This window comes from Prorops nasuta, unplaced genomic scaffold, assembly GCF_024137725.1.
Source record: "Prorops nasuta isolate Cenicafe-Biocafe unplaced genomic scaffold, Cenicafe_Pnas_1.2 PNAS00210, whole genome shotgun sequence".
Classification (NCBI taxonomy): Eukaryota; Metazoa; Arthropoda; class Insecta; order Hymenoptera; family Bethylidae; genus Prorops; species Prorops nasuta.
In genome coordinates this window covers 998-27,709 of record NW_027117006.1, presented here as the reverse complement: position 1 = coordinate 27,709, position 26,712 = coordinate 998, and the positions used below count along the sequence as shown (strand labels likewise).

General features: G+C 36.2%; 4 protein-coding genes across 4 annotated transcripts; all 4 read left to right on the top strand.

Annotated features, from left to right (window-relative positions):
- The first annotated feature begins 13,557 nt into the window (after positions 1-13,557).
- On the top strand, positions 13,558-16,382 carry LOC136785244 (uncharacterized). The gene is made up of 4 exons (XM_066746279.1): positions 13,558-14,212; positions 14,444-14,673; positions 14,790-15,631; positions 16,241-16,382. The coding sequence occupies exons 1-4, from the start codon at positions 13,558-13,560 to the stop codon at positions 16,380-16,382; spliced, it is 1,869 nt and encodes a 622-aa protein (XP_066602376.1).
- Positions 16,383-18,822: 2,440 nt separating this feature from the next.
- On the top strand, positions 18,823-19,821 carry LOC136785245 (uncharacterized). The gene is made up of 3 exons (XM_066746280.1): positions 18,823-18,926; positions 19,064-19,425; positions 19,541-19,821. The coding sequence occupies exons 1-3, from the start codon at positions 18,823-18,825 to the stop codon at positions 19,819-19,821; spliced, it is 747 nt and encodes a 248-aa protein (XP_066602377.1).
- Positions 19,822-21,934: 2,113 nt separating this feature from the next.
- Positions 21,935-22,939, top strand: LOC136785242 (uncharacterized). Its single transcript, XM_066746277.1, has 2 exons — positions 21,935-22,141; positions 22,388-22,939. The coding sequence occupies exons 1-2, from the start codon at positions 21,935-21,937 to the stop codon at positions 22,937-22,939; spliced, it is 759 nt and encodes a 252-aa protein (XP_066602374.1).
- A 2,452-nt stretch (positions 22,940-25,391) lies between these two features.
- On the top strand, positions 25,392-26,364 carry LOC136785243 (uncharacterized). The gene is made up of 2 exons (XM_066746278.1): positions 25,392-25,947; positions 26,090-26,364. The coding sequence occupies exons 1-2, from the start codon at positions 25,392-25,394 to the stop codon at positions 26,362-26,364; spliced, it is 831 nt and encodes a 276-aa protein (XP_066602375.1).
- Positions 26,365-26,712: the final 348 nt, after the last annotated feature.

Sequence of the window (26,712 nt, the reverse complement as noted above, 5' to 3'; positions counted from 1 at the left end):
TCCAACAATGCTATCGAAACCTGTACCTGTCTGGTACAAATGTATCACAGCATAATATCTGCTTGGTACAATTGAGACGTTTACTGCGAGACTGGTCTGAGAGATTTTCTAAAAATCGCGTCTGTGCTTCTTATGTCTTTTGCATTATTAGTATTTTATAAAATTTGCGGAATTAGACCACTTTTGCAGCGAATGCCTCGAATAGACTAAATATTAATGGTTGCGCCACGCTATCTCATATTCTCCTTTTCCCTTTCGTTTGATTGTTCTATTTATTTTAATTGTCCTCTTTTAATTTATCTTTTTTTTTATTTCTTTTCCATCTTCTGCTTTCTCATCCTCTTCTTTAACCAACTGCACATTGTCGATTACTTTTCTCATTTCCATTTATTGTGTGCGCGCTCAGTTAACTTGACTGGTATTTGTCTTCCTTAATTCTGAAATAGTATTACCGTTATAGATTGTTTAAATAGAAGCTACAACTATTTATATGCGGACCTCGATTTTAAGTCACCTATATTGTGGTATTAGCATAGGAATTTTTATAATGTAAATTAATTTTTTTATACGACATAAATATTTAATTTATGTGAAACGTAAATAAATTATGTTTTTAATATTTTTTGGTCCATGTTTCTATATAATATAATTTTATTGTTATATGGTATAGTGTAAAAAAGAGTTAATAAAATTCATGGTATTAAGCATTGAAAAGCTGCATCCCAGATCTTTAATCATCTAGATAGAAATTAATCAGAACGTGAGTGAAAATATTTCACTTAATTAAAGACTGAACTATGCAGGATTAGTTGGTATTAATTACGAGTTCAAAAAAAGTTTCACTGTTGAGCTACCATTATGATTTCTTCATTTAATATACAAATTTCTCGTATATTAAAAACTACTGTACGGTAACGTACCATAATGCGTGTCTAACATATAAAAGCCTTTTACCTAAAGTATTTTCCGCTATTTATTACTTAAAATTATGAAACGTCGAGTTTGCGGTTGGATGCTGTATTAGGGGAGGGTTGCCTAGTGTGGACTGTGGACCGTTGCTTTAATTGGACCACCGGTGCAACTTCACTGATATAAGATTTTTGTAATGTTAAATAGTTGAAATGCGTAATGCATATAGTATATAGTAGTTTAGACTTTAATTGCTTCATCAAGCATTGTCTAGTTATTAGGAATAAACAGAATTTACTCTTTTTCAAATTATATAGGGATAGAATTTTAAACGAAGAACAGTGATGCTAGAATTGTTCTTTTTTTTTAGCAAACACACGATAGGATGAGGATAAATGCATGCACCACAAACATAAACCTACATAGGATACGTGTTTGTGTTTTTGTTGTAATTAAAGCTCAATTCTGGCATTACTGATAAAGAGTAAGTAAGGAGCACTGCCACTTTAAAATAAGTAAAGATATTTTTATTATTATAACTACAGAAAGCAAGTATATGGACATAGGACTTGCTGTGATACATTTATTAATAATGTTTAAAACGTATTCAGGAAATTATTTAAAAATTTTTTAAACATTTTTGTGGACCTCTTTTCAGATTCTTAAATTAGAGCATATTATATCGTATCCTATATAATGATAAGTTAAGGCTTGGTTCATCAGGATCTTGTGAAATAAACAAATAGCTTAGAAAGCTACTATAATTATATGCTCTTTCTATAAAAACTATTAGAATAAGCAAAGAAAAATAAAAATAATAAAACGAAATAGATTTCACTTGCGTTTATTTAATGTTGAAAGAAACAAAGCAAGAAGATTCAGTGCTCAAATGTGGCACATGGTCTTGTAAAATGCGCTCGAAGAACTCCCGAAGAAACAAATATTATTGCATTAACCGTACTTCTTAAGGTTTATGATTCATTTGGATGCTATTAGTCCAACTTTGGAGATCAGCTTCTGTAATTGAATCAAAACTTGTAATTTTTTATATTTTCTTTATCACTATCGATACAAAAAGCTGATTTTCGTATAGCTTTAAATAAAATTTTAATAACTTGTACTTAGTTGTTATTTAAATTATTCCTATTTTCACACTCCACAAATTGCTTAGGTGTTCTAAATTTGTCTGGCCTCTCCTATATCATTCGTTTTTTAAATAAATTTAATATGATCATAAAAATCAACTAGCCATAGAAATTTTATAGCTATAACACTTTAATTTAATATCTGCTACAAGCTTTAATCTTGAAAGTTATTACCGGAACAAGGACAAAAGAGTTTTGCGGGAATCTGGTAGCAGTTTATAAATAGACGATTGAAAGATTTTTATGGTATACCCAAATCAGCATAGCAGAGCATTGTTCTACTTTTACCGGTGTTATCATAAAACCATTATACCGATCGGCATGAGTTCATTCTCGGATCCAGCCAACTTTTACTCCCACAACTTCTTCAGTGAGAGAAAAAACAAAATTTTCCTTTGTTTTATAGCTACTCGAGTTAATTCGAACTAAATAAATGACAGAAAAAGTATTATTCAGCATTGTGGTTGTCCATAGTGTGTCACTTAAAAAACTGTGAAATTAACTATTCTGCTAAAAATCTTCAAGATTTGGGACAAGCTCTGATCATGATTATTTGACACTATATTCTATTAAATTATAGACATTAATAAAAATTATAGGTTCATTGACGTTCCACCAATACCAACTAGCAATTCTCAGACTAAATTTCAACAGTGCGATGCAATCGTTGATTCTCAAGGTTTCTAGGAAAGCAGACTACAGCATCCGGAAGGATTCGGTAATGTTATTAGTAGAGAATCATGGAATGTTATTCGAACTTAGCAACCTCAGTGGTACCAGCTGTATTATTAAAGCGTTAGTCCGAGTAGTGGCGGTAATCGCGTTCGTGACGATTCGTTGAAAAAATATTGAAATGACATAAAAGTCCTATTGTATATAAGTATTAGCATCTCTTCGGGATGGAGAACAGTCTTGGGCAGCCGATAACGCTCGCAAGGTGTCCCGGTACAATCAGTTAATACCGACCGATGTTAAACGCGAGTACCTGGAAGCACGTGCTCGTTTGCTGGTTGCTCGCGGGCATAGTGCGTGTTAGGTCGATCGAAAATAATGATTTTGGATACGAGAAAGGTGATCCTGCGGAGCAGGCTCGAAGTATATTTGACTACAGCAAGAACGGGATTAGAGTGGACGTAAAAGTGATACCAGCTAATGTAAATGAATCGAGGCTGCAGCCTACCACTGAAGATGGTTTCCCAGAATTTCCTTTCAAGGACTTAGGTCGCTGCATTATCGATCTGTCACTATATTGCATTCAAAAACGATTTGCAAGATTTTTGGGAGACATTGGAAGTCTTGATCAGATCTTCCTTGTTGGCCAAGATGTCAAACTAGTGAAAACCAGAGTACAAAGGAATATCGAGAGGTCGGATGTCACTGACATTGGTAAAATTATCGATCGTAGCATCGATGATTTCTTCGATACCTTCGTTCTTCGAATCACGGTTCCTAGATGGAATGGAAAAAAGGAGAAAAATCAGATCGATATCATGTATGATGATAATATGGGAATGTCTGAAGGTATGTGTTATTAAAACTGTATACCGTTAAAATTCTGCACTCGCGAGAAAATTTTTAAGCACGAGAATAAACGAAAATTAGTCAAATCAATAGATGTAAAATTCGATTGCGAATATTGGAAGAGGAAAATTTTTTTATTTATAAATTTGATTTCCCTTAAAATAACATGAAACACGTTTATAATATTATGCAGGACGCGGAAAGAAAGGAGGTGGCAAAGGAGGTGGCAAGTGCAAGAAAATGATGATGATGGCTGTGATGATGGTGAAAATGAAAGTCATGGGTAATAATTGAAAGCTTGTAATTCTTTATTCTCAAGCATGAATCTAATTCAAGTGACACTATATACTTGTTTAATAATAAATTTCAGGAATGGTAGGAATGGCAGCAATGAAGGGGATGATGATGGCTGGGATGTCTCTCATGATTTCAAAAGCAATGTTAATAATGAAACTTATGAGCTTAAAGAAAGGTGGAGGAGGCGGTGGCGGAGGAGGACCATGGCAGAGTGGTGGAGGTGGTATGAGAAAATTTATCAGGTTCTTATAAAATATGTAGATTTGATATAAACTTCACGGTTGCTATTTTGCAGAGTGAACTAACTTTTCCCATATTAATAGCAACGAAACTGAATAACAAAATTGTTGACACAATCATGAGTTCTCGCGCTAATTTAAGAGAAATTACTGCTGAATCCATAGTTTGCTTGTAAAAGTCATCGTTTCATTTATAGGTCAGCTTAAGGAAATTGTCTTGTTAACAAAGTCTTCCAGTAGCGGTAGTGCGCCAATTGATAGTTATGGTGCTCCGCCACCAACTAGTTACGGACCTCCATCATCAGGAGGAGGCGGCTACGACTATAGCGGTGGAGGTGGCGGAGGTTGGGGCCGTAGCTTCGACAAGCGAATCCCAATGATGAATTATCCAACCAACGATGGTTCATCAATCTTAACACCACTGATCGGAGAGACTGTCGGCCCATCGAGCGAGGAAGAATATTTGGTGCCTCGTTCCAATTTCAGTTCACCCTATTTCGAATGGAATCGACCTATTACTTACGATGATAAATTAGACGTAAATTCAAATTACGTGTCGAAACGATCCAATAGACAGTTGTCTGCAACCAATCCTTTAAGTTATATCGTTTACGCGAGTCGGTCTGATGATCCTTACAAGACGTTGAACTCGCTAAAACCTGCTTATTCAAATGAATGGCAAGCTATTGCTGAAGAGCCAAAACCCATCGATGGCCTCTCTAAATTAGCCACAGTGGCCAACTGAAGATAGGGGACATGTAAACGTGACAAAGTCAAACGACTTGCATTCGTCACAAGCAGTTTAATATTACCACGAAACTTATACACATATACAAACTATTAATCGTTTACTAACTATACGTATGGATATGAACAGTTATTCTACTTTTAATAAGAAAAGTATAAATAATTATTAATAATGCTATTTATTATTATTTATTTAATCATTTTATAAATGTATAATTTATTTGTACAACCTGCTTCTTGGATATATGAATATTAAAGCCTTATTTATATATTTGTCGATTATTTATTAAAGTCTCTCTAATAATAACCTAATTAAAGATTAATATTTAGGTTTAAATAATTTTCATTTATGTATTTTTAGCTTAAGATGGTGGCGCAATCTTTCGAAGAACGTTTGAACCTCACAGTTGAAGTGTACCGACTATACAACTTCCTGACGAGAGTAGATTCTTCGGGTAAAAGGTAGTAGGAGGGTATTGTTGTAAAATACCGGTAGAGACATTGAAAGTCTCCTTGGAAAATAGCCGCTAGGAGAACCACTGATGCGAGAGTCAAGTTCACCGAGCATCGGGTAAGTTCAAAGTCTGCTCCACTTTAATATTTGCAAGTTGACCAATCATGTTTAATTTTTTAGTTTAAAACAGTCTACTTGCACACAACTGTTCTTTAAAGGTACTGTGGAGATAACTTCTTGCTTCGCTCATTCTTTGAATGCAAATTTATTACTAGAATAGTCGGTGCAAAAATTATTGAGATTGTAGGTTTGGTTCCTAGTTTAAGTAGTACGACATCCTTAAGTGTCTTCATACTTGCATGCATACGGTCACATTATCTGCATGGATGAACTAATGCAAAATTGAGGCTTGTTTATCATTTTTGCATCTGGACGGGTGTGGGCTATCGTAATAACTAGTTGATCTTTCGTAATTACATGGAAATAATGGAGCATCTGCGGAGCTTTGATACAGTGAGCAGCCACTGATGATCTCAATTATAACTGTTTACAATTTCCACCTTTTCTTACATAATCCATTACTCGAAAGGCTAGAGATGGCTTGGTAAAGAAAATAGTAAGAAAAGTATTAATAGAAAAAACAGTCCATAAGACTTTCAATCTACTTTGTAACATTTCGAGTCAGTTAAATTACTTTTGGCGTAATAAGCTTGAATCGTTTGTCCTTGTTTATGAAACCATGAAATTAAGTTTATCACTGTATAAAATATTAACTTAATGATATAATATTACTTTACCCACAAGCATTTTGTGCATCAATATTATTTTATATTTAGCGTGTCGTATTAAATATCTTGCAAATTTAAATTTAATTATTAATTTCAGACTTAATGTCTTACACTCAATCTAGACTATAAGTACAGTAATATTAATAGTATATCTTTACTAACTACAGTTATAATTAAAAGACTTTAATTAAAAGATTTTAGTTTACATCTTTAGTCCGAAGCATTTGATTAAGTTTTATAATTGATAAAGTTGCAATACAAATCTTTTCATCGAGTAGTAATAATTTTGAATTGAAACATCTGGAGCACGTCCACAAAGTAGCATTCATACTTTCTACATAAGTAACATCATTGTTGTGGGCTTTTGGACAATCATACAAAATACGTAGATAAAAATAGTAAAAATAACAGAGTACTTATCATAATTGTCAGTGCTAAAGAGATTAAAGTGCGAATTATTCTGTTCATACACATCGGGGACGCGAATATCTAGAATGGCACCATTGGGATCATTTGCATAAATACAGCCATTTTTGTATATCCTGGATCATAAATTTCATTTGCATGTTGTTTCTCTCCCTTCCACTCTACAGAGAGATCCCTTACTCCTTCATTCCCCTCAAATCCTTATTACCAAGATGGTAGTTGTCACCCTGTACAATTGGTGGCCCAGATTCTAGCGTGCGAAGGTATAATCTTAAGATGTACTGCACGTAGAGTTTTCGGACCCAACGCGGACCGATTTGAAAGAAGTAACGGAGGTCGAGTGGACGGTTTAAGCGACCGCAGAGAGCGTACACAAACGTACAATCGTACCATCTTGCCCGCACGACGTACAGTTTTCTTTTAAAACGCTCGGTCAGCTCATTCTACGCAAAACAAACGTATGTCACGCACTATCGCCTAGCCACCGTTAGACAACCTAGTGATCGGCTCGGCACTGGAACCGCCTTGGCCAGACAAGGTCACGGTAATCCCCATCGAGAAAATCGGAGAAAGTTTTCATACGATAACCCACTAAAACTATATAAGCATATATATATATATATATACTGTTTTTGATCAAATACAGTTTGTTGAGACAGTTGCACTCTGAAAACAAATTCTACACTCTCCGACCTTTTCAGCAAATGTTATTCTACATCAGTAATGTTCTTGAATGATTGAACAAATTCCAACCGCAATCTGCTAAACCGCAGGCGGCTAATTGAATCATGAATTGTACCTACAAAAAATGAACTTTAGAATCAGGAAGTAAATCCATCGAGGTTCTATCAATTGATAGAACCACGTGCTTTTCTGTGTCAAATAATTCATTTCTAATACTGTCGAGGTCATTGATCGCGAAATCAGTTTATTCTAGATAGATATCTAGAAGATATTCCTAGCTTACTAGTTCATGATTTAAAGCAAAATGTATTCATTACTGATATGATGAAAATATATAAAATACATTTATAAAGCTTAGATAGGAAGTAATTCTGTGTTTATATGTGTGATTTACGCTATATAATATTTTAATATTGAGCTACTGTAATTTTAACGATCTAACTGATTGACATTTTCATGCTAGCTAATAACGGTATTTGAGACATAACACTACTGGCACAAAATTTTTATTTACGCCACTGCTCCTCTTCAAATATTAGCAGGACGAAAGATTTTTATTCATAATAGTACAAAACGCAGTTGATAGTCTTGATTGCACACTATTACATTCAAGCAGGCAATAATGCTGAAGAAGTAAAAACGTAAACACAAAAAATTACTGAACATTGTTAAAACTTAAACTAGCTGCTTCACTTTCTTCTAACCTGTGTACGTGCTGAGCGGGTCCATGGCCTCCTATATCATACATGTGACGTAGCAGTAGTTAAGTAATTGAACGTTACCGGTAAATATGACGCTCTCTTGCGCGATTCCTACCTCCTAGTAGGTGAATGCGCTCCACGCTATTACATTAGCTTAGAAAAATCTTCCGCCAGCTTAGAAAGGCTCTGCTTGATAGATATAATGCGTACGCACTTACCAAATTAGAACTCTCCAACGACATTTAAGACGTGTTTTGAATGAAAATACTGACTTTAACAGATATTTAAATACCGAGAAATGAGGCTTCAACTTTTTCTCTATACTAAAATCTGTAACACATTTTAAAGATTCTTTTTCTACCAAAGCAAGACATTGATAGATATTTGTAGCCGGCAAGTCTTTTGCTTGACCTGAAATAAACGTGACTATTTTAAAAATTAGCATAATTTGTTGTATTTTAACGCATTAAACTTTTTATAGAACCTTCTTAATAGTGCAAAAACTGAAATATGAAATTTAAAAAAAAAATTTTAGAAATCTTTAGAACAATGATCCATACATAGTGCTTTTAAAAAGAGACTTTTGTTCACTGAATTTGTCTAAAACTATTGAATAGCGTGTTCCAGTTTAAGAATGAAACTTTCGGTTTAGTAAAATTTGTGCTTCCTGCACATTGTGGTTAAACAGGACTCTTACGCTGCCTACAACTTTCATTTAATCAACATTACATGTGAGAAGAGTATAACCACGGTCGCATTGCCTCTGAGCCTAAGTCTGCCATAGCGGCGAGAGTATGCATTGCCTACTTTTTTATCAGATTTGGAGCGATAACAGTGCATTCGCCCAATCCAGTACGCGTTTCTGAGCAATATCGATATAACCGTATATATATTCGAAAGGTTATGTCCACAGCTTACACATGGACATACGCAAATATTATATGTGTGTGCTTTCATTTCTCATCGTACTTCGTTTGGACCCATTAAATTTTTTTATTCGCTCAACGCGTAATGCGTCCTAGTTGCTTGGTTCACTTCGACGAGGGCAAACCAGTTTCGATGCGCTACAGTAGTACAAATACTTTCAGTCAGACACCACTTTAAATCATTGATTGACTTTGACGATAAAGTACTTCTAACGTATACTACAATTGAATTTACAAGTTTATTTTAAATCTTTATTTGTAATGTTGATTCTTACAAAATCAAGCCACTACACGAATTCTAGAAAATCAATTTTAATAACATGTTTATAAATGTAAATTTATAGGTTGAAATATGGATCAGTTCAATAGTTTAAAACTAGTTTTATTCCAAACAAAGCGCTAAACGAAACAGTTTAGGAATAATATGCTTGGTCGAACGAGCAACGTATTATAACATTCAATCGTCTAAATTGACGGTATATCCCCTGCGAAAGTGAGACTTCTTGAATGGAGAAGTTGACATATTTATCGAGGCAGAACAGAGTAATAAACCGTTGCATGAAGCTATTATTTTGAGTAATTTCAGAAAACAAAGCGGTCTGGTGGGCAGTTACAAAAAATTAAAAAGCCTTGTTACTAAATTCGAACTACCTAAAGATAATAAGGATCTTCGTAAAAGTATGTAGGCTGCTTTTAAACGTAACGAGCTTCTTGTTCTTCCATGGGTATCGAGATTAAAAAAGACGTGGGAAGCACGCAGTACATATTTTAATAGCAACGAACGAGAGTAACCGAGACGAATCTTTACAGACAGTTGCTCCACCGTTAAATTCGTTTCCAGGAATGTAAGCAAGAATGAGTCTTGACCAAAGTTGTCCTTCATACTCTGGTATAATTCCCCCATGGGAAAATATATATTAGAATAAACGAGCAAATTATAGCCGAAAAATTTAATTTTAATACATTTTTATATATTAACGAATTTATATTTAATTCTTCAAAATATAATATAATTTTCAATTATAATATATGTTAAAGAAGTAAAATATAATTTAAATATAATTTTTGTTCAACACAAGTATATATTTAAATGTTATTTAATACATGTTTTCATTATATTTGAAAAATATTTTTTCTTGGTAGAGAATTGATGTAAAAATATACTTATAAAAAATAACGTTATTTCTTCGAATCACTGTAACTTTATTATATAATAAAAATAAATATTTTCCTGAGGATTTAAAGAAAAACTCGTAATCTTATAAAATATGTAAGGAATAAATCGTTAATTGTATATGATTGAGACTTGATTGCGATGATTGCATCTCTAAGTCTATTTGGTAAAAATAAGAAGTAATGGATGAGAATGTGGATCCGCTGGTTTTGGATGCTGGTACAAATCTGACCCCAAGGAAGGTTATAAGAAGGAACAGGTCGGGATTCTGTGACTGAGTATGAGGCTGCGAAGCAGCGTGGTTGGTTGGTTTCAAGTTTCGAACGATTGCTTTTCGGCAACGACAGAACATACGTAAGCCGGTCATGCCTCGACCAAGCGACCAGGTAAGTATAACCAAACCACACAACCAGCCAACCAACCTACCTACCTAGTGGGGCCGATTGTAGGTCAATGGAATTCAACCGACGGTCAGTTCGTCGACTGGCCCGCCCAATCACACTCCATCGACGACGATGACGTAGACTCTCTCTCTATGGAAATCCTCTGCAATCCAGTGACATTGGTACTTCACATCTCGAAGCTTCCTCGAACCGTTATCGAGCTGAATTTGTCAGTATCGTAACGTCATTGGTCGTACCATCTGGGTCCACGGTGGGACATATATATAGTATCACGAAAGGACGGACATTCCATTTTGCTAATTTTATCCTGTGCAGGGGAATAATGGGAACGCGTTCACTGCTGGTATCTCTATCAGTGAAATCTCACGAGTGTTGATTCACGTGGGATGGTACACGTAGAGCAAGTTTTTGTTTTGAGCAAATTGATTAAGCATGCAGGATAGACAACGTCTTTATCGTTAATGTCATCAGCCCTCGGTGCAAGCTGTTTTATTTTAGCGAATAAATACAAATTGATCTTTCACTGTTTTATAGATGATAAGGAATTTTTTGTGTTTTATTTGTTATCTGCAGCATTAAAAATTTCGTTTTCATTCTCTATAATTTCAATAAGGGATTCACACTTTTGGTAACATATACGAGATACTGAATTTAAAATCAAACACGTTAAAACTTTTTAATTGCAGCAATTACGATTGGATTTAATAATAGTGTAATAATAATGCATCATTCAATTAATCGTGATCTGATGAGATATTTATAATTTTAAACGTTTCTTTGGTTATTTTTATATCAACAAGAAACTGGGAGAAATGCTTAAGATTCATTTATTACTCATTCTCAAGTGTCCCATTTTGTTTTACGAAGTATATACTAATTTACATAAGGAAACTTCTTACGAATATGTTATAACTGCTATGAGAACAAACAAGGAAATTTGATCTAGCATAGATGTTTAACGGCTTGCTATAATAACCTGGTTCTCAGCTTGAAAGAAAAGCGGATAGGAATGGTATAAATCCACATTGCGTCATCGACCAATGCTCGATATCCAAGAGGGATTTAATTAGATCTTCGACGTAGACTCGTCATTTTTTATCATTGGTGTAAAATAAAAAGTAGCGAGCTCGTAAAAATGAATTAGAAAGGTGTCACGACTCAGTCAAACAAGTCTTTGTTTTTTCAGGATGAACTAACTAAGATATGCGATAATATTAATTAACATTGCCTAATAAACATAACCTACTTTTAATACCTAATTAATTGAAAATACTTTACGTACAATTCGATACAATTATTTGCATTTTTTATCCATCATTCGTTACGCATCACCAGTAGAACAGTTTACGACATATTATGCGTTATAGGGAGTCTCTTTTGCGGCACAACTAAGGAGCAGCATCATTTGTAACGTCATTCAAATGTGACAGCAAACATTTACACAAGTAAACATTGCACGCATTCAAAATTAGTGAGAACAATATTGCAATTCACTATCGTCAAAGAGAAATGATCGATAAGAGGTCAGCGACCCATTCCACGCTTCTTCAGTATACTATAAAGACAAGAGCCGGCATCCGGCACGTGCATTGCACACGCGGGATTCGCTCGAACTGTAATTGGTTAAGTAGCAAACAAACTGGATCGACGCAGTGCCAGCAAACACTGGTCTATACCTTATAGTCCGATAGACGGGCAACTGTATATATCGCGCAACGGTCCAACCATGCACCGCTCCAAGCAGCGTGGATGAGATACCACATAGTGGAATGCACACTGTATCACCGCGATTACATTCAGTTCTCCTAATTACTCTTCAATTGTAAATTACTTCTCTCCTGAAAGTCTCGTTATTTCAGCAGTACTCTATATAGTGTCCGAATAAAATACAAATCGTGCCAGTATATACAGGAAATAAGAAGATCAACCATGGTGGGCTGGACTCCGTTTGATATTTTTTATTCATAAATGCGCCTTTTCTTCTATGCAAATGGCGAGTCGAGCAGTGGAAGGTTGAACGATGTGGCCAGTTTGTAGATTGTGGGGAAACGGGAGAAACAATAAGGAGCAAGAGAGAGAGGGAAATAGTTGTACGAACCACTTGGTAGGTAGATCCCGTGTACCTGTAACTATTTTATCTCAGGAACTTGGCACGCACAATCGAAATCGTACGTGACCGGTGAGTGCAAGAGATGCGTAAGTGCAGGTGAACGAGAGCCAGGCTAGTCGGAGAAGAGACGATAATGACCTTCCATGGAGAATCGAGTTGTCGGAGTAGGAGTGCCTTTGACACACTTGACGCTCAGGTGAATCGTAAGCGAGACCGGAGAGTAGCTCGTGGTTAGTTTTGAGCAGGAGATCGAACCGAACGCGTCTCTGTCACGAGAGTGGCTTATCTTAGTACGGGGATGTATATCGTTGAGAATAGCAAGAATATGCATGAATAAGAGTCCGTCCTGACCTTGACTGTGATAAGGAGAGCGAGCAAGTAATCGCTGCAGACGCGTGATCGAGCGACGATTGAAAATTCAGGTTAGCAAATATATAGTAGTTTGAGGAAGAGAGAGAAGAAGGAGAAGAAGAAGACCAAAACGGATGTGAGCGATAAGAAAGTTGGTTTGGAGAAAATGGTTCGAACGGATATGTACAAAAGAAGCGAGGAAAATCGATGGATAAAGGAAGAACATTTAGACTAAAGGAGGAAGAAGGTCATGGGTCTATAGGTCTGCGATGCAAAAGAACCACGCGTGTCTACGAACTGATTTCGAGTGTTCGGAGCACGTGTTCAGTCAAGGTGGAAGCGGATTGTGGTACCTCGGGGTGGGAGGGACGAGTGAGCCAGCTACTTTTCGGTGGCAGAGTGGGGGTAGGTCAGCGAGGAAGAAGAATTCGGACAAAAAGGAAGAGCCGAGATGTCCACAAGCAGATACCAAAGAATTGAAGATACACGAGGTGGACGTGTGGTATCGGTCCTCTGACGAAATCAAAAGTGTAGCCAGTTCTAGTTTAGTCCTTTCGTGATCCACATACATAGGAGCAGCGCGACATTTCCTGGACGCGTTGGTGTGTGCTTACTGTAAATAAAGAATTAAGTGGAACGAGCTAATATAGAGTCTTCCTCAAGGCCTTCTGCGAACCAATCATGTATCGCTGGACGATTTTAATCATCGCGTACACTTCAGTAGCGTACGCCAGTCCTGAATTCTTCGGGATCGGCAATTTGGGGTCATATGCGAGGATCTTCAATTTTACCGGATTTTCCGTTAACGAAACCGGTAACGAGTTGTGGCACGGCCTCTTTAGGGATTGCAAAAAAAAGGTGACCTTTTCGTGCATTCAGAAAAACGCCTATACGTATCTGGATGGTGCTCTCGTGGAACGAGATAACATTACTGTGTTTGATGGATTAGTGTTGACGAAAAATAGTCTTGATTATGGCTCGTGCCCGAAAAAGATGAGCAAACGGGACGAACTGGATGATAATCTTGTCGAGGATTCAAGGAAGATTAATTGCGAGGATGATACGGATGAGGAGGAACCTGAGGAAGTAAAGGACAGTGGTAGAACTCTTGAAAATGATCGTAAAAGTCCTTTGGAAGAGATTACCAATGCTCTCCGTAAACGAACTGTGAAATTCCTGGCTACTAGGAATTATGAGCTACAATTACCGGAATTCTTTTTTGATGGCGCTACGGTTCGTATAAGTCCACGGGAGATTGACGACAGCGGTGCATTGTTAAGGGTTGATTTTGGACAACGTTCCCTTGACAACGAGGGTAGATTGTTTAAGAAAATCAGTAAGGAAAAAAGCTTCTTTTCTTCCAATGCCATTTACTTAATAACATTATAGTAAAAGATTCAATTTTAATTAAATAATTTACTTTGCTGTGACGATACTACAGAACGATACTTTACATTTTTGCTGATGTTTTTTTGCTTAAAGTTTTTTTCACACGTGTGTTACTAGCTTTTGGTTACCCTACATTTCAATCAAGTATTCATCTACTAATCGTGGATTGATTTTATAGGACGATTCATCCAGAACAAATTGCTAATGAGTTTCTTGGCGCTCCTCTTGATCATCAAACTCATCAAAGTGAAATTTATGTTTGTCATTCCGTTCCTCTTCGGAGTGGGCACGGCCAAAAAACTCTTCCTGAAACTGCTATTGTTTCTCGTACCAGCCTTTGCGCACATCTTTAAGTTATGTTCTAGCTACTATAGCCATGGCACCAAATATCATCATCATCATCATCAGGTAAATTAGCCATTCATTCGTCACGGAGGTTAATGGATGCAAATGATGCTTCGTTGCGTAGTAAAAAATTGAAGAAACAATAAAAAAATAATAAACTGTCTTGTTAATACTTTTAGATAGCGCATCACCATCATCACGTTCCGGTTCCCGTACCGGTACCGACTTATTACGATCACCATCATCATCATCCGGAGCCAGAGTTCGACGGTTACGATTACGCGCATCCGCATATTCAATATCGCAAGGACGTTGAGGAGCTTCGAGAATGGGGTATCGAACCGTATGAGGATAGTGGTTACAACGGTGTGAATGAGCACGTAGGTGCAGTCTCACCTGGTCATGGAGCAGGACCGGTTCCAGGAATAGTTCCGGCACCATCACCATTAGCATCTCAAACATATGCCAATAATTACGGCGTACATCAATACGCACCTAATGCTCGACCAGTAGGACCCTATCACGATAAACATTTGTCAGCTTCTTCGCATAATCTGGCATATTCTGGATATCTCGATGAAAGCAACAAATACAATCGACGAATCGCTGTGCAACAACCAACCATGGCCACCGCGGTACCAGTGGCCCCTTTAATGGCTCCCGTTCCAGCTCCTTCGACGCTTAGTGCAAACAGTCTCTTAGCTGCTGTTCTGCCCAAAACTACAACGACGAATCTTAAAACTCCGTACGTCGGCCTAAGCCAGAGTCAGCAGACGCTGAAGCCAAACGCATACCAAGCTCAAAAGACTTCGCCAGTGGCCAAAACCATTAGTACGGGTGCAAAGGTCAACAAGAAATTCGACGATGACTATTTTGGACCTATAGTTGGTAGGCTGGAGGATATCTTCACGCATTTGAGGTTCTCCGAGGAACCTTGCAGAGAGAGACTGGTCTGCAGCATGTACAAGAATCCAACGCTTTATTCACCACACAGCAATTTGGTCTCGAACGAACTCTCCAGGTATATGCACTGTTGCGTCTTGCGTGGCTCTGATATCGCGCAAATCATAAGGAGAAAGGTGGCCATCGCCCTCGCTCCGAATCACGCCAATCAGGTCATCGCGCCACGTTCCTTGCCATTTTCTCTCCAGCTTTTTGTCCTTTTTACTTAATTCCTTCCGAGCTTCGTTGATCATACGCTCGATTGTTCAATTTAACGTCTTCTATGCCTTTCCGCGATTACTATCCTGGTTAGCTATAAGCCAAAACTACTAGAGAATTGCAGTCCGATCTGTGATAGTCAATTATTTCATCTTGTACTAATAAAAACTGTCAAAGAATTTCTACTACCAATTAGAATGAAATCTAACAAACTGTGAAATGGTGCTTTTGGCTATTTCTTACGTTTTCTTACTGGGAAAACTATTATCTCCGTAATAAGATACTTCGCTTGTTTTCGAGACTTTTTCTTCAATGCCAATTATAATACGAATTCTAGTGCGTACAATTTACAATCGGTGCTACACTGCTGCACAGCATACTGTTTCTAGTCTCTAATTAAATATACATAGGTTAGAACTAATTATACTCTTGAAGAATCTATTAACTATTGATCTTTTATTGCTTTCAGGGATCCAAATGAGCTCAGCAAACGTGAGGCCTCTAATTCCGTATCGAGTCAAAAGTTTCACAGGTACATGAATGCTGCAAGATTAGGCCAGGATGGCGGAGATTGCCTACGCACGTACCCCTGCCATATAAACACGGAATAGCGCCAATAGATTATTGGATATATTCTATTTAGAAAAATCAATGTAGTCAATAGAATTGAAACAAAGGAATGATTAAAGAGAAGTATGCTGTTGTTTTGTATAAATTAGGAGTTTATTGAAGCAAATAAACGCTTAAATAGATCTGATACGAGTCTTACATAGTACTAAACAGACATAGATATGTGTTATATTAACTTATGCAAAATCTATTGTTTAATACTTGTTCACGTGTGACAACTACCTGTACGTAAATGTTATTAACGTTTATACCGGAATCATTAAATAAGCTACTTCTCATCTCAAATGATTATAAGCGTTTGCATAAGTGTAAAGCTACGTTAAAACTGCCATAGATTCCTATAAATATTAAAGCGAAACTCTTTTTGCCGTTAAGTCTCTATTTAACTATTAAATAATTTATTTATACATTTAGTCTGCTAATCTGTCATAAGAATGTGTACTGTGAGTGTTTTGACTTTGTATCAAATATTTTTTGATGCACAGTCAAACCTTGATTCTTGACAGTCTTATTTATTCTCAACGCAATGAGAAAATTATTGATAATTAACATTATCTGTAGTATATTTTAAGTTTGATAAATTATTAAGAACTGCCTTTGATATTGCTTATGTTAATGTTTTATGTTTGTATTTTTAATTATCATCTCTAACCATCCAGTTTTTTCAGTACAAATCTGAACTAATGACACAGACGTGGTATTTTCTGGTTGAATCAGCATTTCAAAGGGCTATATTGGGTGATACGTTATTTATTTTTATTTATAATCAAAATATTTAAATGAAATATTTTTTCTTAGGATAATTAAATACTTATAACAATATGATTGAGAAATGAATGAAAAATTCTTTGAGGAGGAATAGGTATATAGTAGTAATTTTAAATTATTTATTAAAAAGAGCTGTATAATATAAAAAACTACTGTCCAGACAAATATAAAATAAATTATATTTATATACCATTATTAATATCTCTTATGATAATTAATATTTATTTTAACATTATGTGCTTTGCTGCCATAAATGAGTTGTTATGAAATCCTGACGTAGCAATATTGTACAAAGTATTAAAATCTTAAGAGAATCATTATTTTAAAGTGGAATGTATGTTATTTATTATAAAATAAAAATTTGTAAATGCACTTATATTATCCAAATGTATTCAAATCCTTAAACCATGAGTTAATTATTTAAGAAATCACAAAATTTGCAACATAGTCTTCGTCTAACCAGCATAACTTTTAGTTTTATCACCTATAAATTATAACACGAAGGAAAACTGTATTTGTTCAAATATTTGTTACTGAATTTTTGAACAATTAATACTTTTGTAAATGGTAAGTCTTATATTTATGAGAAATGTACATTTAATAATGAAATATAACTTGTTTCTTATTGCTGGAATGAACTTTTATCAATTTAGCTTTCATTTCTATTAATTTTATATGTCACTCATGTTTAAGTGAGCAAATCTACATTAACACTTAAAGTACATTTAGAGTTTAACTGAACGGTGTGTAATTTAGAGGTGAGATGTAATGTTTTTACAAGGAAAATTTGGAATAATTCAAGTTATCTACTTATAATATAGATTCTTATCTTTAAGTTCGCACTTTGAAAGTTGATGCCGAGACAGTAAAAGTGCTTTTCTAATTATATTTCTAAAAATTTGATAAAATCTTTTATTTCCTATTAAAATTATATATTTTTTTAAGATTTGAATGATATAACACATTTTTATTAGTATGATTAATTCATTAGTTACAATTTTTTAGTAAGTGATAAAAGAGACATAGGTCAGATTGACTAAGTGTCAACCTCATTTCTCATGCTTGAAGTGTGTTATTTAAGGGTCAAATAAAAAATTCAGACATGATTAAAAGATGTTTAAATTTGAAATTTTGGCACGCAAGTCCTACTGAATAGTTAACATAAGTATCAATAAAAGAGTCGATATAAAATATTGATATAATAAATTATAAATAGGCGTTTATTTTTATTCTTAATTTGTTTATGATTTAGGATTGTCCGAAATGTGTGTGTTTGTGTGTGTGAAATAATTAATTGAACGACAGAACTAAATCAAAACTATATAGACAAATAAGTACTTTTGAAACTAGAATAAGAGCAGTAAATGAATCCTTGTCCGATTATAATTTCATTGAAAGAAATTAGAGATACTGCTACAAAGCGGAAATAATATCACGTTCGGGTGTCGAAATCGAAATTTTTTGGAGGGACTGAGTTCTGAGCTGTGAAACATCGGCACCCTAGAAAATAAGGCTTTCTTCTTTCCTTTCGGACAGCCACACGTTCTTGATTAAAATTCATCGATCGTAGCTGGCGTTCATCGGCTATAAAACGGCGTTCAGTTGGTTCAAACGTGCATTCGGTGTTTAGCTTCGCAAATCAGTGGTACTGCCATGAGGGTTCTTATCACAATTGCTACGGTAGCTCTTGCGGCCACCCTTACGGGTGCCCAGAGTACAGAAACTGCGGCTGCAGCTCTTCAAAGGATTTATCGTAGGTAAGAACGAGTAATTAGTCCATAGAATGGACAAATTACAAAATTCATCAAAATACACGCAAATCTTTGTTTAATTATTTTGAGTGGGTACAAGTGTTTGTGACAGTGATCGTAATAGACTAATATTTGATTTACAGATGCGCGGATAGCGAAGTTATGCTATCTTGCGTGAAACCAAAAGTTCTCTCTTACCTCAGTACTGCTGTGAAGCAAGAAAAGCTGGCAATCACCGATGATCTCGCCATTGTGAAATCCAGACAGGCACCGGAGGAAACAGCTGAGGAATACTACCCTTCTCAATATGACTTTGTTGATCCTGCAAGGAGGGAACTTTTGAGATCCTTGATGCTGGAGAAAGTGGATTCTTACTTGTCAAGTCACAGCCTTGAAGCTAAACTTCCTGAAGCAATAGTTGGATCTAACATCGTTCCCAGATCCCTGGTGGAGGGTGTACCCAAAAGTCTTAACATTCCTTTGTCTGATTCTTCCACAACTGAAGGTAAGATATTACGAGTTATTGATATTCTAATAATCGATGTCGCTCATTAAAAGTAATCAACCTGTTAGTAGATTTTGTGGGGTTGATTTTAAAACTCTAAATTTGTTCTTTTTAGGACGTGGGTTCGTGAAAAAGGTCATGATTCCTTTCCTGCTGGGTTTGAAGTTTAAAGCTACTGCATTGGTACCACTGGCAATTGCTTTAATCGCCCTGAAAACATGGAAAGCATTGACTCTTGGTCTTCTGTCCCTGGTTCTCAGCGGAGCTATGCTTATCTTTAAACTGTCGAAGCCCAAAGTAGCCTACGAAGTAGTCCACTATGGTCACCCACCAGTAGAACACCCACCTCATTGGGACACCGCACCTCACGGACCGTACAGAGCCTACAGAAAGTAGACTAAAGACTTTTCTTCATCTGAACATGTTATTTAATATTTATTTATGTCACTCTATTTATGTAAAATAAATCTGACATTATTTTGTAACACATTGTGTCTTACACTATGACCCACCTAAACATTCCAAGTTACCTTAATCATAATATAGTATTATGCCTCTTACTCTTAGTTTCATTATTTACTTAAATGCAATACTCGGCTTAAAATTTATAATTGAAAAAGAGAATTTTTACCCTAAAGAGTGAAAGCAAATACTTTCTTCTGAAACTTTTGAAAATTGCACTTTGTAAACAACTCGGAAATTCTGTTAGTGAAGAATACACTAAAATGTAAAAATACTCTACTTGAAAAGCTCCCTTATTACGTTTTATGGATAAATCACTGAAGTAGATAACCTTCTTACGTAGGCAAGCTTTTGAGCAACCAGCATACTTATGATAAATGTATTAGTGTAAATAACCCTTGTAGAATTCGTTGTTCTTAATAAATTTCAAGGATTTTGTATTATTAAAAAATTCGTCGGACGAAAAGTCGATAGAAATCAGTGGATGATCGGGTAAACGGCCTGAATGCTTATGCTAACGATGGCGACCCAAAATTCCAATTACCGTTTCATTGTTACGAGCAACCGAAGTCGGACAGCCCGCAAAAGTGTCTCTTCGCCACCCCAATCGCGTTCACGCACGAGAAACTCGAACGCAACACGCATTCTTGATAAATAGAGGAAGCCGTGTCTCAAAGTCTCTCACTCGGTCTCGCACTCAGTCTCGAAAAATCGGGGCATTAATTAAATTGGGGTAGGAGGTAATGAAATTAGCAGCGACTGGTATACTTTGCTTACCTTAGAGAGAGTGGTGGGGTATATCTAACGGAGTAAATAAGTGGAAAGTTGATAAATCGTGGTATGAATGAATGATTGAATCAATGCCAATGTTACGATGCCATGTGTGCCAAGGGTAGACTCTCCTCCACTCTTATTTCGAATGGCTTCCGCTTAGCGGTCGGAGACGCTCTTGCAAATAATAAAATATCTCACGATTTATTGATTAGAAAGTTTTAGAAAAACCAATTACGGGAGAAAGTGCTTCATGTATACGAACCGTAACAAGATCCATAATGGAATCCCTTTCCTTTTTTTAAATTCGAAATTGCATAAGAATAAGACTCTACTGTTTTATCCAATTCCGAAAAACTTCAGAGGACTTTAACACAATTTTTTTATATTTATAATTACCTGCAGTTTTCCCATTTATAAAATCAAATTCTAAAAGCACCTCTATTTTTATAATAACACTTATTCTTATTTTTACGTATATGAAAATTATACGTATAAATCAATTATCTATCAAAAGCTCTTGTATTATAATATCATAAACAAAAAAACCTAACCTAACGAAAATTACATTGTATTCGAACTTATCATAGGATACTAAATTGTGTTCGAAATTAACATAAAATCTGTGTCTATTAACAAAGCTCGTGTTAATAAAAGAAACGAAAATAGATTAGTGTACCATTAAGAAAGTTTGGTCTGCCGATGATATCGAGAAGCCGTTAAGCGACGTGTATGATATTTTAAAGGCCCTGGTTAATACGTGAAAGAATGGAGGATGAAAATTGTAATTACGAAGTCAGCAAGTGCAAAGGTAAAGGTATTCGATATTGGCCGAAGCCGGAAGAAAAGTTATGACAATATGAGTCGTGAAGTGGGTCTTTCGCGGCATATCATAGAAAGCAAAGTGTGGCGGTTAACTAGCATCGAGTTATAGAGGAATCGCCTGCTTGGCAGTTGGTTCGTCACGCGTTTCCTCGACGGCGTCGCGTGCTGCGCGTCGCGCGACAAAGTCGTCCGTTCATCGTACCGCCTGATCAGGATGCTCGTCACGGACAGCCGGGGCCTCGATAATCGAAGACCATACTGAACGAAAAGAAAATTCGTGCTAGCCAGTAGAGGGTAGGGGGCAATGCGACGGTTCATGGACGATACGCGATTCGACGATAGGCCTCGTATAAATAGCCACTTGCCCAACCCATTGCCATCAGTCGTGCTTTTGCCTTCGTCGTCCTCTGACAATTCCTCGACTAGTCTCCTCGTGATACCATTTCATATCATGAAATTGATCGCGCTTTGCACCCTTCTTCTGGCAGCCCTCGTCGCTGGCCAGCCTGCCAAAAATGAATTCTGGAAAGGCACTGCCATGGACCACATGGTCGACCAGACCAAAGTCGAGTGTGCCCAGAAAAACGACGAGATCTCCTGTATGAAGTTCAAAGTGCTCAATCTTCTTGATCAAATCTTCCGCAAAGACAGCTTTAAGGTAGGCTTCGACACTCTCGTTTAAATTTGGAAAGAAATTTATGGTAGTTCGAGTCTTGCATAATATATATGCCAAGAATCTTTGTTTTTTTTTTCAAGTTTATTTTAGAATGGAAAAATAGACGTGTAGGAATGCATGTTGTTGTACTCTGCATTATTCTTCGGGATAGTACCGTTTCTTGGAGTCGCGTATTATCCTGTGAATGAAAATAGAACGTGCTTTTAAGAACTTTTCTTTTCTGTCTAGGTATCCGAGACAGTGGAAGTGACTCGTAACTCTTACCCAGTAGAGGAAGTGTCCGCCCGCAGTGAAGGCTCTTTCCTCGAAACTATTCAGTACTACTTGACTTCTCATGACGTGACCTTCAAGTTACCCTTTGACTCGAGCGTGAAGGTTAGCTCGAGGAACCTCGAGGACGACGAGCTCAGCTTCAACGTTAAGTTTGGAGAGGGTCGAGCCGTTGAGGAAGCACGTAAATCTAAACTGAAGAAAGTCATCATCCCCATCCTTGTTTTTGTTCTTCTGAAAGCAATGACCTTGATTCCTTTGGCCATCGGTATCCTTGGTCTCAAAGCATGGAACGCTCTTCAACTATCTTTCTTCAGCTTCGTCGTTTCCGTTGGGCTCGCCATCTTCCAGCTCTGCAAGAAGATTGCCGCTGATAGCCACGCTGCTCCCCTTGCTGCTCATGGACCTTGGGAATACCAAGCTGCACAGTACAGGTCCTTCCATGAGAATGATCAACCAGCTCAATACGCCCAAGACCTAGCTTACACCGCATACGCACCATCATCTTAATTTATTCTCATCTTTCATAAACTTTTGTAAAATACCTCTACCTTTCTATTTGTACGATTTATTTAATAAATTATTATTTCGATTTATTTATCTGTGTATTGGTTATTAATTATTATCGATTACAAATGGTAGCACCAAAATTTTTAATTTGAATGTAAATATTTTATTAAATATTATATAAAGTCATGGCTAATGCTCTTTAACTCTCAAGAGGAGTAATGGGTATGGGGTGCACGTGTGCTCTTGAATCGCGGCGCTGCTATAGTGCTTCTCTTAAGAGTTAAATAAACTTTAAAATGTTATTCTTCTCTTGTAATAAAAATCTTGTTACACACGATTCCATTCAAGTGTATGAATTTAGTTATTTTTGATGCTAATAATATCATCTTCAATGAGATTTCGATTATAAAATTTGGTTTACAAAAATTGTATAATAACAGTGATAATTTTTTTAACAACCAACTACGTTTGAACAATTTTTCTGAATATGCATATATATCAGGATAATAATTAGTATTGTAATTTTAATCATAATTATATCCCTAAAAGAACAACGTTCAGTATTGCATCGGTGTCAATAAAATATATTGCTATTCTTGAATTAAATTTATTATATGGATTACGATGGTTTAAAAATGAAAGTAACAGTTTAAATTTATAATCTCTATATTTTACTTATCTTCGTAAAAATGTTTTTCAGCTGCCTTAAGTAAAATATATGTAACTAGTATAATACACCTCCTCTGATGCTATCAGTGTAAGAGTTATCTTCTCACATAACATTTTTTATAAGAAATATTTTCTATACATTAAACTCTTTATAACTAAAATAATAAATGGCACAAATTTGCTATCGCGTAAGGTTGTCCATAATTCTATTAACTTCAATTGTTATGGAATATTAGAAAGTATTAGTTTTAATCAATAAACTTAGTAAACTAACATATTTAATAAATATTGTGCAAAGAATTAATTTTGAAATGATGCTTTAAATTTTATTAGAAATCATAAAACCAGAATGTTTTCACTTTTCGTTTAATGGACAACATGTTTTCTTTTAATTCTGATGCAACAGTCGCACAAACTTGATAGATAAAACAAGTATTTTCATGCATCGTTGTCACACCTGTTTCTTTTTTTATATGTCAAGAAGAGTTAATCATATTTTAAAAGAAAGCTTGTCATTTTCTCTAGAATTTTTTCTGGTCAACGAGAGTATTACACATACTTTTAAATAAAATTATAGCCTAATCTATAAAATACACCGTACATAACAACTTCAAAATTTCTTGTATTGCAATAAAGTATTGTTGAATAACAAAATTAGTGGCAATAAGCGTAATTATAATCTTCAAAGGCTTTTAAAATTAAAGTAATCATTGAGCAGTTTTTAGTATCTATAACAAAAAATATTATTTATAATCCACATTAATACTACTTAAATCAATTTTTTTTACTTAAACAGAATATTTAATTTCTAAGTAATGTAAGCCACAATGACTTTCTTTATTTGGTATTTTAAAATCATTTTAATGATTAACACGTGTTCAATCACAATGTGACATGACTTCGTTAAAATGTGTAGGAAGACTGATCTCCAGCTCTCAATAGAGAACAACTCATAATATTAATTCTTAACTCATAACAGCATTGTCAAATTTATTCTCTATTTAAACCATAAGAAAACCTAGTTAACATGATATATAATTTGAAAAAAATCCCTACTTTATACTACGCATCTATCAAACTCGAATTCTTCAACAAACTGCAGGATTATTATTTGGCAGACATTAATTTCACTCATTGCATTCAATTTACGAAAATGAAAGCTGCAGTAATATATTCAATGCATTTTAATAACAAGAAACTATGATTATTTAAGCTTTTAAAGGCATTTAAATAGGAGAATCCATCACGTAGATCGAAACAGTTTCTTTGGCAACAAATGAAGCAGTTAATAACTGGCGTATGATAGCGTAAAAGGAAAGACTCTTTCGTTATGGAGGATGTAGAGACAGACGTAGGACAGGGTTAAATTCAAGTAAGAGCAAGGAGGAGGCGCAAGTTCCGTTTTCCGTGAGTCGCATGCCATCGTGTACGAAGTACGCGACGCCCCATACCCACACGCCTCTTCACGCACTTTTCCTCTACGCACGAACACGTCCGGGGGACGCTCTATGCCAGTGAAATTTGAATAATTTTCCTTCGATCGACGATTCCCGGCATGCGCGACCGAATAACATAGATTTGCGGGGGGCAAATTAAATAAAAGGGGCGGGCCACTCCTCCGTCAGTCGCAGTTCGATCGTCGATCGCTCGCTCGCACCGCATGGGTCGAGGATCGTTTATTATTTAAACGCGTCCCGAACAAGAAAAAGCAGCGTGGATCGTGTTATTTATTGTGCTCGAGGGTAGTTTTGTAATAATAAAGGGTGAAAAATTTAAAAAAAGAATGAGGCTGTTTTTTATAACGAGTGCGATAGTCCTGCTGGCAGGATCTACCATGGGCAATCAGGATTTCTTAACAAAGTCTTTGAATCAGTGTATACCCGCCGAATCATGGACTTCCTGTATGAAACACGAAGTACTTGGATACCTTGATGAGAAATTGGGTACCAACACCGAAGCGAGATCATTGGAAACCGTTGACGAAGCTATTGTGGCAAGAACCTTCAAGTACCTGAAGAGTTTCGATTACAACGTCGACGTACCGTTTACCGATGCATCCCTCAAATACAGACCAAGTCGGAGTCTCGCTGATTTGGACGTTGAATTCAAGAGTAATGAAGTGGCGACCAGTCAAGCACGTGGAATTCTGAAGAAGAAGCTTTTGCTACCATTCTTACTTTTGCTGAAACTCAAGCTGAAGGCTCTTATGCCAATCTTTGTGGCCATCATTGGACTCAAAGCACTCAAAGCTCTCATACTTTCCAAACTCGCTATTCTTCTTGTTGTTGGATTCATCGCTGTGCAATTCTTCAAGAAAGGTGGCATGATGATGCCAGGAGGTATGTGTACAAATGATAAAATTTTTGTTTTAAATATATCGGAACCGGAAATAAAAGAAAACTTTCGCTCGAGTTAAAGGATTTGAAGAAAAGTGGTGCAGTTTGTTCATGTGAAAGTATAATATATTTTCGAAAATTGTAGGTATGTCAATGGAACCAGCTCCAGGAGCATACGGGGCTCCACCTTTGCCCTCGACCACGTCGAGTTATGACCCTGCTAACACGTGGGACGGAAATGGTCCTTATTCCCGCGTGTGGACACCGACCAATGGAGTGGAAGCCCAAAACTTGGCATACAACTACTATTCACCTGGAGGTTCTAACTCCTACAGTTCTGGTAGCTCCTCATCATCCTCCTCCTCATCTTCGTCCTCTTCGCCCGGGTCGTCCAATTCTGCCAGCTCATCAAATTATTAGGCAGATATCACGAGTCTATGAGATCCGATCAATCTCGACGAGATCCATCGATCTCTACATTTGTCGATGAAGGACTCGACCAAAGAAATGCACACCAAATAACCCTTACTAGCTCATATCGGCATGTGTCAATTGATTGATGATGATAATGATACTGCTGTAAGCTCAATGTCAACTGACACATGACTCTCCTCTTTTTCTGAATTGCTACGCGGGTCAATTATGCTTTGGCAATCTATATGTCATTTTTACTCTCCTTCGTCAGTCGATGCATCCTCAATTCCAACGACTCGAACCAGATCATCTTATTGTATATTGTGGAGAGAGAAACATTAATCAATCATGCAT

Excerpts from the sequence above, each read along its gene's own strand:
- LOC136785244 (XM_066746279.1), top strand. The coding sequence starts at position 13,558 with ATGTATCGCTGGACGATTTTAATCATCGCGTACACTTCAGTAGCGTAC. Across the intron at positions 14,674-14,789 it reads ATCATCATCATCATCATCAG|ATAGCGCATCACCATCATCA; the intron begins GTAAATTAGCCA and ends TAATACTTTTAG. Across the intron at positions 15,632-16,240 it reads GTCTCGAACGAACTCTCCAG|GGATCCAAATGAGCTCAGCA; the intron begins GTATATGCACTG and ends TATTGCTTTCAG.
- LOC136785245 (XM_066746280.1), top strand. The coding sequence starts at position 18,823 with ATGAGGGTTCTTATCACAATTGCTACGGTAGCTCTTGCGGCCACCCTT. Across the intron at positions 18,927-19,063 it reads CTTCAAAGGATTTATCGTAG|ATGCGCGGATAGCGAAGTTA; the intron begins GTAAGAACGAGT and ends TTTGATTTACAG. Across the intron at positions 19,426-19,540 it reads TGATTCTTCCACAACTGAAG|GACGTGGGTTCGTGAAAAAG; the intron begins GTAAGATATTAC and ends TGTTCTTTTTAG.
- LOC136785242 (XM_066746277.1), top strand. The coding sequence starts at position 21,935 with ATGAAATTGATCGCGCTTTGCACCCTTCTTCTGGCAGCCCTCGTCGCT. Across the intron at positions 22,142-22,387 it reads TCCGCAAAGACAGCTTTAAG|GTATCCGAGACAGTGGAAGT; the intron begins GTAGGCTTCGAC and ends TTTTCTGTCTAG.
- LOC136785243 (XM_066746278.1), top strand. The coding sequence starts at position 25,392 with ATGAGGCTGTTTTTTATAACGAGTGCGATAGTCCTGCTGGCAGGATCT. Across the intron at positions 25,948-26,089 it reads TGGCATGATGATGCCAGGAG|GTATGTCAATGGAACCAGCT; the intron begins GTATGTGTACAA and ends CGAAAATTGTAG.